The following is a 17,182-nucleotide window of genomic DNA, read 5'->3' as shown; positions in this document are numbered from 1 at the left end:
CATCCATCCATCCATCCATCCATCCATCCATCCATCCATCCATCCATTCATCCATCCATCCTTCCTTCCATCCATCCACCCATCCATCCCTCCATCCATCCGTCCATCCATCCATCCTTCCATCCATCCATATACCCACCTTATCCTTCCATCCATCCCTCCACCTTATCCAGTGAAAGTTATGAAGCATTTATGATATACCAGGCATTGTAGTAAGTCCCTCAGACACAATCATGAACAAAAATGTTTGCTGTTTTTATGAGTTTGGATTCTCTTCTGGATTTCCATAGCTTCCTTTATGAGAGCTCTGATCATCCTAGGTTGGGGCTGTCTTTTTGTATGTTTGTCTTCCGTACTAGATTCTGCTGGAAGAGTGGTCCCAGTGCCTGGTATGCAGTAGTGCGCTCATTTCAGTGCATGGGAGATGGAACAATGTATGACGGATGGGTGGATGGAGAGATGGAGGGATGTATGGATGAAGAGATGGATGGATGGAGAGATGGATGGATAGATGGAGAGATAGATAGATGGAGAGATAGATGGATGGAGATATGGATGGATGGATGGATGGATGGATGGATGGTTGGATGGAGAGATGAATGAAGTGGATGGTCACTATCTTCAGTTGCCCACATGTTTCCCACAGCTCCATGACCTTAAGGGACATTGTAATAGAGTAATCTAAAGATATCATAACCTGGTCTAGCCCATTCTATTCAGTCATATAGTTTTCATCACACCAGCAAGTGATTTTTTAGATTTTTACTGAATCAAGGGATTGTTCTTTTATCTCATAGAGATATCTTGGGACGAGTGTTTCTGTTGCTATGCATTCAGTAGACCCTTTAATTATTGTTCATTGATTTATTTGTTAATTAATTTAACCAGCAGTCACTGCTTACGTACTGTCACCCAATGTGGTTGGCCAGTAAGATGATTCCAGTTGGTGAACTTGTTTCAACATGTATGGGGGAAACTTCTGTGTGTAGTGGATGCTTCTAGAGGGTATTGAGGATCTACAAATGACTGAAACAGCTCTGCTGACCTAGAAGGTTATGGAATTTCCTTGGAAAAAGAAAAGTATGTATATGCTTGTAGAGAAATTAAACTGTATAAAGCAACCGAGCTTCGAATAGTGAGCAGCCAATAATTTAGACAGCTAGAGGTGGTCAAGACAGGCTGCCTGGAAGAAGTGTTTGTTTGTTTTTTTTTAACTTGGACTTAAAGCAGAATTTCTTAACCTGAAGCCCAAGGTCAGGCCTCAGGAGCTCCATATTGAGAAATTGTGTGCAAAGAGCTAAGAAAGTCTGAGAGAACCACCCTCATTCACCTCGCCTCTCCTCCTGGTTCCCCCACCCCCGACTTTGTTAAATAGCGGATGAATGGCAAATTCACTTCGACTGTGCTCAGATGGAGAACGAGTTCCTCAGGAAGCGTCTGCAGCAATTTGAGGAGAGGTTGGACTCAGAGCTGACATCCAGGAAAGAGCTGGAGCAGAAGGTAAGAGGTTGTAGCTAGTCTGGGTCCCCAAAGTGTCAGATTGGTCAGGTTCTTGGCAGCACTGTTCAAGGTATTGGCCAAATCTGGGGAGGGAGAAGGAGGGCACCCCCATTTCATGTTTTTCCACCTCCACTGTGGGAGATGGGAAACAGTTTGTCTACATGTGGGTGTTGCACACGGGGAAAGAATACTCTGGAATAAAGAGTCTTGGGTCTTGGACCTCATATCTTTCTCCTCTGTAAAATGATTGCAATATGCCCTTAGGATCGTCCAATCTTATCCATCCCCTTTGCCTCTAATCTGCCACCTCCAACTCTCATCTAGACCAGAGCAACAGCCTCCTACTTGGTCTCCTTGCCTTCAGCCTCTCCCCTCACCCACCTGCCACACTGTGGCTAAGAGATCTTCCAGTCTCTTTCAGACTGTGTTGTTACTGCAAGTTTCCTTGAGTGCTTTGTAAATTTTGATTGTGAGCTCATCTTTAACACACCCCTCTTACTCCCGCACTACGGGAGCCCCAGGTAGTCTGTGTGGTGGAATGTTCCTTTTTCTTCCTCTCTTTTTTTTTTTTTCTCATTAAACTTCTGTTTTAATGGGTCTCAAAATTCTGTGACAGATTTTTGATCAAGTTGTTTCCATTAAAAAGTACTGATTTTAAAAACTAATAACTTAAAACTGCCACACACACACACACACAAAACAAATGGTCCACAAAACATTCTCCTTTCCATCTGAAAGTTTTACGATGCATTGTTATCATTACCCAGTCTTTTACTATTAAACTTAAATAGCCAATTGACACAAACAGTTCTGAGAGCATCCTTCCACCACTGATTGAGACTGGGGTGGCCATTGTTGATATGGTTCCTTCCTCTGACTCTGATGGTGAATTTAGTTATTTTTGTGTCAGTTGCTCTTACTTTTAAATTTTAAAAAACTTTGTATTGATTTTCATGGCAGTTCTACGTTTATAGGTTTGTGGGTGTTCTTCTCTAGAAGGAGCATTTTTGCACTGTCTTCTACAGCAGCCCCTGAGATTATGCAAAATTCTCTCCATTGCAGATTTTTGCAACATGAGCAAAGTGCCAATTCAAGCTCTCAACCCACCTGATACACAGACCTAGGGTTTTGATTTCTTACGGGAATACGTTCTCCTCCACCCAGAGCCAGCCTGGCACCAGGATTTCTGACCCCCTTCCAGGCTGGTGGGTGGAGCTTTTCCTACCCCCTCACTCCAAAGTGCAACACTTTGAGGGTCCTGACTTAATGCAGGGGTCTTCTCTCCAACCCCCACCTTCCATAGTCCCAAGGCTTTGTCTCTTGTCTCTGTGAGGGCATTCAAACACAGCCATGATCCTTAGTGATATTTCTGGATCTTTTGGCTGCTCCTCTTCTTCCCCACCCTGGCTGCCAGAGCATCAGCATCTGCCATCATGGCTCTTGTTTTGTGTCCTTTGCATTTTGGATATCCTGAAATTTTCCTTCCTTTCTTGAAAGTGCAGCTGAACATTACAAATATCAGGTATTTGTATCTAGATCCATCATTTTCTAGATGAATGTAGGCATAGCTTGGCCTCTTTGCCTGTTTTGCATGGTTTCCAGCTACACCTAGACTACATCTAACAAGCCTACACTCCAGCTAGTGGTGTGTTGGTAACTGGGCCTCTAAAAATAAACACCCCAATGTCCAGCATTTGCCAATTGCCAATTTCCACGGTGTAAATGTTTCCACTGGGGTCAATGTCAGCTTACCATTGTGAGAGTACAGGGTGTGGAATTAGGAAGAGAATCAGCTCTCATAACTGAGTGTACTGGCCCTAGCATGCTGAATCCAACCACACTCACTTGTTTAAAGCTCAAAGCGAAATAGAGAGGAAGGTACCTTCCTACACATCCCTTGCTTAGACTATACACATGCATGGCCTCCCTCATCGTCAACACCCCCCACTGAAGTGACCCCCTCAATACAATGGCTGAACCTCTGTTAACACATCATTATTACCCAAAGTCTATAGTTTACATTAGGGTTCGCTCTTGGTGTTGTACATTCCATGGGTTTAGACAAATGTATAATGACATGGATCCTCCATTATAGTTTTATAGAAGAGTTTTGGCACCCTAAAAATCCTCTCTGCCCCAGCAGTTCATCCCTCCATCCTTTTGCCTTTTCCAGAATGTCATATACTTGGAATCATATGGTATGTTGCCTTTTCAGATCGGCTTCTTTCACTTAGTTATAGGCATTGAAGTTGCCTCTACATCTTTTCATGGCTTGATAGCTCATTTCTCTTGAGTGCTGAATAATATTCCATTTCCTGGATGGACCGCAGTGTATCACCTACTGAAGACCATCTTGGTTGCTTCCGTGTTTTGGCAATTGTTGAGTAAAGCTGAACTAAACATCCATGTGCAGGTTTTCATGTGGACAGAAACTTTCAACTCCTCTGGGTCAATCCCAAGGAGAACAATTGCTGGATCATATGGGAAGAGTGTGTTTAGTTTTGAAGAAACTGCTAAACTGTCTTGCACTGTGGCTGTCCCATTTTGCATCCCCACCAGCACTGAGAGCTCCTATTGCTTCACATCTTTGGCAGCATTTGGTGTTGTCTGTGTTCCCGATTTTGGCCAGTCTCATAGGTGCGTGGTGGTGTCTTGTTTTAATTCACAATTCCCTGACGCCCTATGACGTGGAGCACCTTTTCAGACTCTTATTTACTGTCTTTATTCTTTGGCGAGCTGTCTTTTAAGGTCTTTGGCCCATTTTTTAATTGAGTTGTTTTCTTGTAGGGTTTTAAACATTCTTTGTATATTTTGGATAACAGTCCTCTATCAAATATGTTTTTTGCAAAAATTTTCTCCCAGTCCATGGCTGGCCTTTTCCTTTTCTTTCTTTCTTTTTTTAAAGATTTTATTTATTTGAGAGAGTGAGAGAAAGCACAAGCGGGGCGGGGGGGGGTAGGGATAGGAAGAAGCAGGCTCCCCACTGAGCAGGGACCCCCAGTGTGGGGCTCAATCCCAGGACCCTGGGATCATGATCTGAGCCGAAGGCTGATGTTTAACTGACTGAGCCACCCAGGCACCCCTGTCTTTTCATTTTCTTGATAGTGTCTTTTGTGGGGCAGAAATTTTTAACTTTTAATGAAGTCCACCTTATAAACTCTTTCTTTCATGGGTCATGCCTTTGGTGTATTTCTAAAAAGTCATTGCCAAACCCAAGGTCATGTAGGTTTTCACCCACATTATCTTCTGGGAGCTTCATAGTTTTGCATTTTATATATAGGTCTGTGGTCCATTTTAATTTAATTTTTGTGAAGGGTGTAAGGTCTGTGTCAAGATTCTTTTTTTTTTTGCATGTGGATGACCAGTTGTCTCAGCATCATTTGTGGAAAAGACTATTTTGCTCATTGTATCACCTTTATCCCTTTGTGAAAGATCAAATGTCTATATCTCAGTGAGTCTATTTCTGGGCTTTCTATCCTCTTCCCTTGCACTGCCTTAGTCTTCATCACCTCTGGGCCTTTCCACATACTGTTACCTTTTCCTAGAATATTCTCTCTCCCCGACCTGGATACCTCCAACTATCCTTAAGATCTGAGCTTACATGTCCTTCCCTCCAGAAAGTCTCCCCTGATACAGACTGGTTGGGTGCCCCTGAATTGTGTCCCCAAGTATAAACCTCATCATGATGTATTATAACATCTACTTACTTCTTGGTCCCCCACCCCCATTAGTGATGAGCACCTTGAGAATTGAGGTCATATTTGCCTGTCCTACCGTTTTACATATCTCCTCACTGCGAGAGAAAAGCATTGCATGACCACCTTGCAGAGGGGGGTCAGGGTGAGGTCACATGGGGTTTTACAAACAACGGAAGCTCAGGATCCTCCCTGGCAATGATGGTTTTAGTGGTCACTTCCAAGACGGACATTATTTTGTGATCCTCAAAAGCATCTGAGCTGTAGATAAACCCAACTGCAAGGAAACAGCAGAGTTCTTTAGTAACAAATTATAAAGGCAGGTCAGTTTCCCCCAAGGAAGGGGGGAGCTATGCATGCTGCATTAAAAAGTAATAAAGCTGCAACCTTTCTGAGCCGCAGAATCTAAGAAAACATCCCATTTGCCTTCAAATACTGAATTTAGAATTACAGGCTTCATTAACTCAGAGTTTTGCTTATTTAAAGAAATTCTTTAATGAGGCCATTTCTTCAAAGCAAGTGTGCTGAGTTGTTCTCTCTCCCAGATTTAAACTAGGACATTTGGGAGGGTTTTTTTCCTTGAGGAAGAGGCGAGAGGCTTTGCTTTTCTGTGTGTTTACGGTTATGTGTATTGCTGTGTCATTCGGCCCGTCAAAAGTGCCATTTGGCCCATCGAAAGTGCCATTTATGGCCCTAAGCTTCAGAGCCTGTCTCGTGGGCAGATCCTCAAGATGCGCCATTTTGGCTGCTTCATGGCTAATCCCCACATGGCTCAGACATGTGATGCCCGCGGATGGGGCTATTAATTACACAGGACCCACGGTGCTGTCGTGTTGAGGCAGGACATGTAAAGAATCTGTGGGCGCCTTAGCAGGACTATTATGGAGGCAAATTAAACACGACCCCAAGAGATGGATGGAATGGCCCCCGTCTCCCCACTGAGCAGACAGGGTCAGAGAAGTTGCTTTCTCACGGCGACACGGGCAGAAAGCAGTCCCGTCCGGGTCTCTCCGGCTCCAGCACCTTCTCTCTCTCCACCATGCTCACCTCAGGGATGGCACAGCTGCCTGAAGTAAAAAGTAGGAAGCCCGTTCAAGTGGCGACCGAGCCGGGTAATTCATTCTGTGACTCCCACAGCTCGGGGAGCTGCAGAGTGCTTACGAGGGGGCCAAGAAAATGGCCCACCAGCTGAAAAGGAAGTGCCACCATCTGACCTGTGACCTGGAGGACACCCGCCTCCAGCTGGAGAACCAGCAGAGCCGAAATCACGAGCTTGAGAAGAAGCAGAAGAAGTGAGTTACAGGTCACACCCGTCGCCCGGGGTTCTGGGGTGGGCTCCGTTGGTGTGGGGGTCTTCTGGGGTCTCCAGGTTCTCCTCCTCAGCCCCCTTCACTTCTGTCAGGGCCCCTCATCCATGAGGCCTAACCCTCTTGTCCGGCCCCTAATATCCACCCCACCCCTCATACCTTATTCCTGTAAGGTTCTCCCACGTCTGCAGCAAGAAGTGATTCCTTCCTGTTACACAATTGGCCATGTGACCTCGGGGAGCTTTCTTGGCCTCTCTGGGCCTCAACATCCCCGTTTATCAAGTGAAGAGTTGGTTATGGAGGGCAAGGACACCCTATCATGGTGGTTGGGGGAGCAAGCACTGATGTCAAACCACCCCAGTTCGAGACCTCGCTGTGTCCTTTTCTAGTTGACCTTGGACAAGTCATTCAACCCCCTGAGCCTCAGTTTCTCATCCTCGGGTCGGGGAGAGGAGAACACCCCATAGCGGTGAGGACTAAATGATGTGGTTGGTAGGCCCAACGGACTGACGTCTGATTCCTAGCCCCATTGTGGACCACAGAATGGGGAGGCCAAAAATCTACTCATTGCTCTTGACATTTAGGGCTTAGACTCTCAGATCACGTGAGCAGCTCTGGCACGGACGGACGGGGCCTTTTGCATTATCACGATGCCATTCTTGGAGCTGCACTCTGGTTCCCATGTTCCCCAAATGGTAGAGCCTAGACTGGGACCCAGGAGCTTCTATCTCCAAAACCTTGGAGCCCTTGGAGCTGGTTTATCTGTGGACACCCTGGCTTTGTTGGAAGCCCTTCAGCTTGCTTGGTGAGGGTAGTTAGGGGTGTTCGGGGTCCCGTTTTGAGTCAGATGACCTCCAATGGAGACTTGATAGGAGACAAAGTGATGAGATACAGCATCTTTTAGTTAGACAGTCTGGGATAAAAATGTTATGAGAGGTACAAAAGGTGGCACACTGAATTATATTTTCATGGGAGTGGCATAGATTTTGAACTTGGTCTGCATAATTAAATATTGTTTCTCTCACTTGGAGCCTTTCTGAGCTGGCTTTTTCTTGTGGGGAAAAAAAAGTCTTTGGAGGGTTGTTATCGTGCCCTCTCAAAACAAGAGAGGTTTCTTTAATCTTTTATTGATATCTGACTCTGTTTCCTTTTTCACCTTCCTGGGGACTCTGGCTGAACCTTGTCCTTGTGGTGGGGAAAATGGCTTTGTCTTACCTTGGCCATTTCCTGTGTGACCTTGTCAAATGATAGTGCCTCTCTGGGCCAGAGAAAGGCTGAGTTCCGAAGGAGTTCTTGGACTTATTCCTGAAGAATAGCTCCTATAGGGGCACCTGGGTGGCTCAGTCGTTTAAGCGTCTTCCTTCGGCTCAGGTCATGATCCCAGCGTCCTGGGATCGAGTCCCATGTTGGGCTCCCTGCTCAGCAGGGAGCCTGCTTCTCCCTCTCCCTGTGCCTGCCACTCTGCCTACTTGTACTCTCTCTCTCTGTCTCTCTGTCAAATAAACAAAATTTAAAAAAAAATAGCTCCTACAGACCCCATCTGTAAAACCAAGAGGTGGTGACTCCAGCCTCCCCCTGGGGTTTCTGCCATCTATGACAATCTTGGCCTTCATCTGTGGGTTCTGCTCCTGTTCTTTTTTTTTTTTTTTTAAAGATTTTATTTATTTGAGAGAAAGAAAGAGGGAGAACGAGCAGGGGTGAGTGGCAGAGGGAGAGGGAGAGCAGACTCCCCACTGAGCAGGGAGCCCGATGCGGGGCTCGATCCCAGGACCCTGGGATCATGACCTGAGCCGAAGGCAGATTCTTAACGACTGAGCCACCCAGGCGCCCCTCTGCTTCTGTTCTGAGGGTTTATATGGAAGGTTTCTGCTCTCTGATGGGGCTGGGGGCTGTCCATGGAGTTTATGCAGAAAATTCCATCTCTCTGGTCTTTCCCTGACACCTCTTGGGCAGAATCCTCCATTCTGGGCACTCAAGACCTTCCCAGTAGGGCTCCCCTGAGAAAGTCCCCATTTCTTCATACTTACATTGCTTCCCCCCAAGACTTACCTGTCCTGTGATGCTCCCTCCCCCTCTACATCTCCTCGTAGACATTAATTCATGTTCTGAAGCTCATTGCAAACGGCAGCCATTATCTTTCTAGGTGGACCAGCATTTTAGCAGGGAGCCTATGGACGATAGAAACCTCACTCTAATGATGGGAAATCAGGCAAAATGACTGTAGTGGGGAAGGATCTAGAAGGGAGCAACACTTCCTCATAGCTCTCTAAGTCTAATCAAAGTGTAGTTGTAGCCGCCTCCTCAGTTTGCTGGGCCCCGGGTGGACTGATGTCTCCACGCCCGTAGTTTCCCTGCTCCCACCGTGGCTTCTAAGTTCACAGTGGCCCGAAGTGGTTCCATCTGGGCTTGGCTTCCTGTTGCCACGGTTACCCCACGGGTCACAGAGCTCAGTTCCGGGGCTGATGGAACCCCTAGCCTGCTTCCTTGCGGTGAGGCCTGTGCTGGGCTCACTGACTCCCACACTCGCTGGAGGTTAGACCCCAGGGCTGCTTCGGGTGGGGTGAAGCAGGTGTGTGAATCCGTCTGGCCTCAGGCAGTTGGTCGGTCCGTGTGTTCCAGAAGTTCGGGTCTCTGTAGGAGCCATTCTTTGGCATCAGGTGGCCTGTTAGGTCAGGGACTCCTCGGAACCCTCTGTCACTGCCTGTCCCCACAGTCTGCCCCCACCTGTGCCAGGTAGATGGGGGGCTAGCTAAGACAGCAGAGAAGCTGGATGCCGGCTGGCATTTGGGGCCGAATCACTCTGCCTCTCTGAACTTCAGCTTCCTCTTCTGTAAAATGGATATCGTTACCATGTTTCTTGTCGAATTGTTACTACACGGACCCCACGGCAGAGCCCAGAACCCGGCACTCTGCGACTCTGGAGCCTTATTACCAATACGATGTTTCCCTTTCTAGGTGGCCAGTGGAGCCTCTTGAATGATGTCACCATCAGCCAATCAGAAAGCTCCTGGGCTCTTCCAACAGGAGAACTCCCTCATGGGACTCATGATGGGCTCTCTCGGGAGTCTGAGGCTTTGAATGACCATCTAGTGTTAATATACATTGGATAGTCTTGTAACAGGGGAGACTTTCTTCTCACCGGGGCCCAGGCCCCTTGCCCAGCTCAGCCATTCTGACCATGCCCAGTTCCCTGGGGCCGTGGGGCTTTCTGTGTAGGCCGAGGGCAAGTGACCAAGGGCAAGTGACCATGGTCACATCTTATTGAGCCTTGGCAGAGCCTCCTCTACTGGTTTCCTCATCTGGGAGAGGGGTAGAAGCGCAAGGAACTGCATGGAATGATATCAAATCCTGGAGGTGTTTCTCACTCAGCGGTCACCACTGTGGAGGGGCAGATGGGCCCCAAATGAGGCATTTCCTGATTCCCGGGACAGCCCCCAAGAGGACTGTCGAGTCTCTGTGTTTTTTGCTGGGGAAACAAATGAAGGCAAGACTGAATGTATTAATGTCCAGCCTTTTATCAATAATCACTGGGCTCTAACATAGCTGATGAGTGCAGGAGCAAGGTGATATCCTGTAGGAGACGCAGTGTAGACTCTCTCGTTTGTGCAGATATATACTTCCATTCCTTCACCGATCAGTGACTATTAGACCCCGAACCTGGACCTTGTAGATTTAAAGCGTCTTCGCATATATGGGCAAACCAGATAGATGAGATTTTTCTATGATTCTATATGTTTTTTTCTTCTTTCTGCATCTGTATACAGTTTTATTCTACTCTGGTTTTCACCTCTGTATTTAATCATGTTTTATATAAGTCTCCATTATTTTTGTGGAAACTCTATTTGAGCCCTAAAAGTTGCTCTCTGACATTCTGGATTCCTCCTGCACATCCACAACCTTACATAAAAGCACCGTGCGAAACCTTCCATCTCTCTCTCCCTCCCTCTCTTTCTCTCTCTGTCTCTTTCTCGTGCTTGCCGGCAGGCTCACTGCTTCTCTCCAGCCCTTGTTCCCCCCCCCAAGCCCCAGGGCCCCCCCACAGTACCGTGACATACGCTCTGCTTAAACAGGTTTGATATGCAGCTGGCCCAGGCCCTGGGGGAGTCTGTGTTTGAGAAGGGTCTTCGAGAGAAAGTGACCCAGGAGAACACCAGTGTCCGGTGGGAACTAGGCCAGCTTCAGCAACAGTTGAAGGTAAGGGATGGGGAGGGCATGGAGCCCTCTAGGCTCTTAGTTGCTGGCTTCCAGGAAACCCCCCTGTGCACCCAATGTAAATAGTGACAGGGAGAGAACTCTGGAGGGGGTTGGTGGCAGGGGTATGCTAGTCCCCGCCAACCAGCTGAAGTCATGGGTCCCAGGGTGCCTTAATACAACAAACAGTGGTTGGAAGAGTGATCATCAGATGATCTGAGCACTTTCAAGGTACCCACCTGGGAGGTAGGAGAGGCTGGGCAAAGAATGAGTTACTGTCACCCCATCCGGGGTCAGTGCCCCGTCCCATGCGGGCTCTAGTGCAGAGGGATTTTATTAAAATGTGACACGGACACTTTACTCAATAGCTCCCCATGCTTCTGTGGCTCCCTGCTACCCCCAAGAGAGATCTCAGCAATTTCTTGATCTAGCCCAAAGTTCTTTGACCCTGGAGCTGACTTTCTAACCTGGACGAGTCATTTCTGGACACCTTGCCTCACTGCCCCAGTGTCTCAATCCCCTCCTTGGCAGATGCCCGGCTTATAAATGGGCAAACACTCCCTTTATGTGCTTTGAGGTCTAACTCTGGGGGCCGTAGTGTTGCTCCCCACAAAGGCCCCCACCCCTGCTTGTGTGAACTGTCCCAGGGAGCAGCCCTCTGTGTCGCACAGGGTTTCCAGGCCGAGGTAGGGATGACAGGTTGTTCCCTGGTGATGGGACGTGTGGTCACGCGACTCTGGATCTCCACTCCCTTGACCTCTGTAGCAAAAGGAGCAGGAAACCTCGCAGCTGAAGCGGGAGGTGGAGACTCTGCAGGCCCATAAGCGGGAGCTGTTGGGGCTGTCCTCTCTGGGAGAGAACTGTGTAGCTGGCTTGAAGGAGAGGCTCTGGAAGCTGGAATCTAGCGCCCTCGAGCAACAGAAAATCCAGAACCAACAAGAGAACACCATCAAGCAGCTGCAGCAGGTAGGAAATCTCGGTCCCAGGTCCCATACTGGCTCCGGTGCAGAAGGGGGTTATTGAAATACAACACCAGCACCTCACCTCGCTCAGCGTCTCCTTATTCTGCTGTGGCTCCCTATTAACCGCGAGACCCTCTTAACCTCCACGCCTGGCATTTAGATCCTTCCTGATCTAGCCCACTCCTGCCATCCTGTGAGGGTCAGACATCAGTATGGTCCCCTCTTCATAGATGTGGAAGCTGAGGCTCGGAGACCCAGAGGGGGTGCCAGGGGTGGATCTGGAGCTCGTGACATCTGAGTCCAAATCACCTGCTGCATGCACAGCGCTGTGCACAACCTCCAGGAAGATTGGGGCACTAATCTTTGGGAAACACAAAACCACTAAGGGAAATAAGGCAGGAATAGTGACTCCCCTAATACCAGCACCCTTAATGAAGTTTCCGATGAAGATTTTCTTTGTAGGCTCCTTTGTTGACATGCCCGCCTCATTCCACAAAGAATTCGAAGCAGCTTATAGAATGTATGCATCCTAAAACAGAAAAATTATAAATAAAACAATCCAAGCCAGAAAAACATACACTAAAATAGACACCAAGGAGGTCTGGGGATGGCGGATACACAAAACATGTGATCTTATACCCTTAATGGTTTCAGCTCTGAAATTCCTGGTGGCCAGAGAGAAAAAGGAAATGTGAGTTGCGTGCTCTTTGTTATCCCAAGGTAAAAACAAACCAGATTTTCAAGTGGAAACAAAGCCTTTTCCTGAGGCTTAGCTGGAAAGAAATTTCTCATGTGGCATTTCACAAGTGGCAATGATTCTGAAACGGTTATAAGGCGGGGACCCCCTTCCCGAGAAAATCTGACTAGGTAGCGTGAATATGTAGAGCAGATGAACTCTGAGCAGCTCTGGTTCAGTGGGGTGAGGGAGTGGGAAGGCAGGGGTGCCTGCCCTGGCTTCTCAGTTACTCTCACTCCACTGGCAAGGAACCTCCTAAGTACTGAGACCGGGTGTGGCGGGCATGGAGGGACAGAGTCTGAAGCAGTTCAGAACACTGAGGTCCTTTAGCTCACTCAGCCTATGAGAATTTGTCAAGCGCCTACTTTGCATCATGCAAGGTGTGGATGCTAAGGATGCAGGTGTAAACAAGACATGGGCGCCTGGGTGGCTCAGTCAGTTAAGCATCTGACTCTTGATTTTGGCTCAGGGCATGGTCTCAGGGTCGTGTAATCGAGCCCTGCGTCAGGCTCCATGCTCAGTGTGGACCTACTTGGGATTCTCTCTTTCTCCCTCTCCCACAGTCCCTCCCCACCACTCTCTCTGTCTCTCTAAAAACAAAACAAAACAAGGCAGATGTGCCCTCTGCCTTCTGGAAGTTTATAGTCCTGCTGAGTATCTTGAGAGAGTTTAATTTGCATCTCTGGTCTTGGGAGCAAGGTTGGGGGAACAATCAGGGAAGACTTACTGGAGGAAGTGACATTTACTGAAGGATGAGTCCAAGTTGGCACCAAGAGAGTTCCATGCAGGAGGAATAGCCCATGCAAAGGCCTGGGGGGAGGAAAGTCCTGTGGCATTCAAGGAGCTGAAATATGGTCACATCCACATGGGGTCCTCCAGGCAGCTCAGTCTCTATGACCTTAAGCAAGCCCCCCTGTCTTCTCCAGACTTCAGTCTCCTCCTCTGTACAGAGAAAACTGGAGCCTTGTCAATCCCCTGGCTTCCCCCAGATCCAGCTAGGAATCCACGGAGGTTCATGAAGGAGGTGGAATATCTTCGTAGATCATTTTAAGGGACGTGGAGAATGGCGCAGTTCATATAGCAACCCAAAGTCAAGAATAAAGCGAGCATTTTGGAAAATTCTGAGTTATTTAAGATACCACCAGGGTACCCCTCGGTGCTCAGGAGCAGAAATGTACTCCTGTGACCTCAGGGACCGGGAAGTTAATGCGTCCTTCCTAATTTTCAACCCTCAGCATACACAGAAGGCGAGGCTGACACAACACTTGAATCCGTCTTTAGCTTCGCCCAGAACCTCACGCCACACTGTGTCCTTGTAGACATCGGGAGATGTTTATTGATCACAGTATAGCACTTTTTCCAGGGAATTTTATGTTAACTCATATAAGCTTGACATAAATTGTATTGCAGATGTCAGGAGTGTCCAAGAGGCTAGAAAAAAAATGAAAAAGAAATATTATATTTACTTGCTTAAGCTCCTCGTTTTGGATTATCTTCCCATAACCTCTGTCATTTTAAAGGAGGCAAGGAAGGAGGTTGACATTTAAAGTGAGCCTATTTTATGCCAGGAACTGTAATAGGGGCTCTGTGGTACGCTACCTTTTGCCTCTCCACCATGGTCCTGCATGGTAGAGAATATTGTCAACATTTTAAAAGACCAAGATTGTTTTTTCCCAATTTAATTTCCATGTGAGGGACAGCAGTTGTAACCTTCCGAAGGCTTGGTAGGAGGCTCTGGGTGGTGTGGTAAATGATCATAGTTTCTACATTGTAACCCATCTAAGGTATTGGGTTCCAAATGCTGCTCCATGACCAACGGCATTAGAGTACGGATAAATGGAAGCTTGGAAGTATAAATTCTTGGAGCCCGCACTCCACAGATTCTGATCCGGTAGGTCTAGGGTGAAGCCCTGAAATGTAAATTTTTAAAAATAGCTTTATGTAATGCTAACACACCACGGAATTTGAGAAGCAAGAGCTTGGGTCAGTCCCTCAATTACAAAGATCAAGAAAGGAGCGTCTCGAACCGCCACAGGAACCCATGACATCTGCTTCCAATTCTAGAACCTTCTATACAACGTCACATGGTTTAAACATCCTGCACCGCAGGTGGCTCTTTGTTGGCTCTGAGCAAATTTTGGAAGTTCTCATTTAAAAGGGACACAGCTCTTAATTTTGTCTTCCAGAAAGGGAGAAGGGCAGTCCTTCCTGTCTGCTTTCAAAAGAGAAAGTCATAATCGTGTGCCAGACAATGTGCTAGATACTTAATGCGGGCGATCTCATCGAATTCTCGTAAAGCATCCTGAGGTGGTGGTTTTCCACAGAGTAATCAGAGGCAAAGTGAATTGTCTAAGGTGACATTTTGGGCAAACGTTCTCCCTCTGCAGCCTTTCTTGTTTTCATGAATAAACTTTTGTTCTACCATCCATCCACCCACCTAGCCATCCATCCAAAAAACCCTCACTGATGCTTGCTCCAGGGATGACACATTTGTTTTGTGTTGAAAGTGTTGAGAAGGATCCTGAAGGAGTCTTCTGTCTAAATTCAATGGGAAAGAGTGTGATTGATTAGTGATGCTTGTAATGACTTCAGGAAGGGATAGAGGCAGCACGTGGGCTATTTATCCATCATTTCTGACCTTCCTGGGTGGGTGCCTGGGGGATGACTTGACTCTCCTCCCCGCACTCCAGAAATGAAAAACGCAGGAGGGGGGATAACCAGTCTGACATGGTTGGTGTGGGTCGCCCTCATGTGCCTCCGTCCTTGCTGTCCGCACCCCCCCCCAGCTCCGCCAGAGGTTTGAGCTGGAGATCGAGCGGATGAAGCAGATGCACCAGAAGGATCGTGAGGACCAGGAAGAGGAGCTGGAAGATGTCCGCCAGTCCTGCCAGAAGCGGGTATGTGAACAGCAAACAGAACTGTGCCCTTGGGCCCTGGCAGGTCTGGTCCTGGTGCCATCTTCCTTTGCGTGGGAGGCGGGGAGAGGGGTGGATTCTAGGGCCTGGGGACAAACTGTTCCTGCAACCACTGAAGACCTTAGCTGTCAGGGGTGCTAGAGCAGAAATACCTATCTTAAATATGGTCCTAGAACTTCCAGAAGCTACTGGAACTGTCAAGCATCAGCACCCCAAGATTTCTGCCAAAAGCCCATAATGCCATGTAATTTTATACCTTGAGTAAGGACTTAACAGGTTTCAAGGAGGGGACTAGTCTCTTATGGCTATTTCCTTTGCAAATAATTTCTTACACTTCATCCAAGCTCCTGCAGACATTTCAAACAGTGGGTAAGAAAGCAATAAATCCTTGCAATCGTACCACCTAGAAACCATCATTATTACTATTTTAAAAGTCATTTCATAGCTCTCTCGTTGTACACACACGCATACATATTTATTGAGATATCATTTTCCCTAAATGGGGTCATGCTTTCTTGAAGCCTGCTATTTCCCTCAGCGGTGTGTCCTGGGCCTTTTTCCATGTCAGTAAATACAGATCTAACTTACATATTTAAGAGCTTTAAAAGCAGTCCACCTTAGGCACGTGCTGTAATCTCTTCAACAAGTCCCCTGTCGTTGGGAATTGAGGATTTTCGGATTTTCTGTTACCCTAACCAATGCCGAGATAAACATCCTTACAGATGCATTGATTGATATGAATAGAAGATGCATCTCTTAAGTGGGATGGCTGGAAAGCTGTGGGTTATGGCTCAGTGAACAGGTTTTCTCACTGTGGGACCCCTCCAGGTCCTTCATCATCTCATGGGCAGTTGGATCTCCAAGAAGGGGTGGAGTAGCATTTTCCAAAGCTGATTCCTGTTATAGGCTCCCTCGGCGGTCTGTCTGCAGAGACCTCTAGGCTGTACGGCTTGAGGGCCTGGGTGTTGGAATTCCCAGACTCTTGGTTTGGATCTCTGCCCTTCCACCTTAACAATGGTGCCATCTTGGGAAAGTGATTTAAAAGCCTTCACTGCTACTTAAGTCCATGCTGTTCCTGGACTCCTTGCTCTGTATCCAGCGCTGGTCACTCAGAGCCTGTTTATAAGACACACAAGAAAGCCAATGTCACTGCTTTTCATTGGAGTCATGGAGTCAAGTCATGCTTGGGTCAGGTCTCAATGTCATCAGCTACCAGGTGTGGGGCTATTGGAGGAACCACACAACCTTACTAATAAGCTTCACTGTTCTCATCTGTAAGATAGGATAATGTGACTACTTGCAGGGTCACAGTGAAGACTCAGGGAGATCTCAGATGGGGAAACATTGCAGCAGTTTTGTAATGGAATCCTTGTTTGTTGGAAACTTACAAGCAATAGTGGATTTCCAGCAGTGGGCCCTGCAGAAGAGCCAATGAACCAGCCGGGTGGTTCCCTTGCTCCTGGATGTGATTCGTCCATCCAAGAGAAGGAAGGCATGAGGCCTTGGCGCCCTGCAGAGCCCACAGCCAAGCATCCTCCTGGGCAGGACTGAAGGGCGTCTTGGTGATTGTCAGAACCTCGGCAGGAGATGGGAGTCTCGCTGAGCACATCTTCGGGCAGATCAGACTGCCTTGGTACCCTGCCCTTACTCCAGGGAAGTGTTTGAGAGCTGAGCCCAATCTTCACCCCCCAGTGGTGGATGCTGCTGCATCTGCTGCCTGTCCTGCTCTTCAAATACTCCTTTTGGGGTCCCCCTAAAGCTCAGTCCCTCTGGGGCTTTACATGGATTCATCCCGAGGAATCAAGCACATTCGTTCCCAAACTCACCAGGGTTGGAAAGAAAGTCAACGATTTTGGACTCATCCAGACCTGTGTGT

General features: G+C 47.7%; 1 protein-coding gene across 1 annotated transcript in view; it reads left to right on the top strand.

Annotated features, from left to right (window-relative positions):
• Positions 1-17,182, top strand: part of MYO18B (myosin XVIIIB) — a 239,894-nt gene that overhangs the window by 125,138 nt on the left and 97,574 nt on the right. The window contains exons 27-31 of the mRNA XM_021703505.2: positions 1,376-1,500; positions 6,333-6,487; positions 10,573-10,696; positions 11,459-11,659; positions 15,178-15,288. Coding sequence (XP_021559180.2) covers positions 1,376-1,500; positions 6,333-6,487; positions 10,573-10,696; positions 11,459-11,659; positions 15,178-15,288 — 716 coding nt within the window. The remainder of the gene's footprint in view (positions 1-1,375; positions 1,501-6,332; positions 6,488-10,572; positions 10,697-11,458; positions 11,660-15,177; positions 15,289-17,182) is intronic.

The sequence above is a fragment of the Neomonachus schauinslandi genome, chromosome 14 (genome assembly GCF_002201575.2).
Source record: "Neomonachus schauinslandi chromosome 14, ASM220157v2, whole genome shotgun sequence".
Taxonomy (NCBI): Eukaryota; Metazoa; Chordata; class Mammalia; order Carnivora; family Phocidae; genus Neomonachus; species Neomonachus schauinslandi.
The sequence above is the reverse complement of the archived record's forward strand: the minus strand, read 5'-3'. Positions and strand labels throughout refer to the sequence as shown.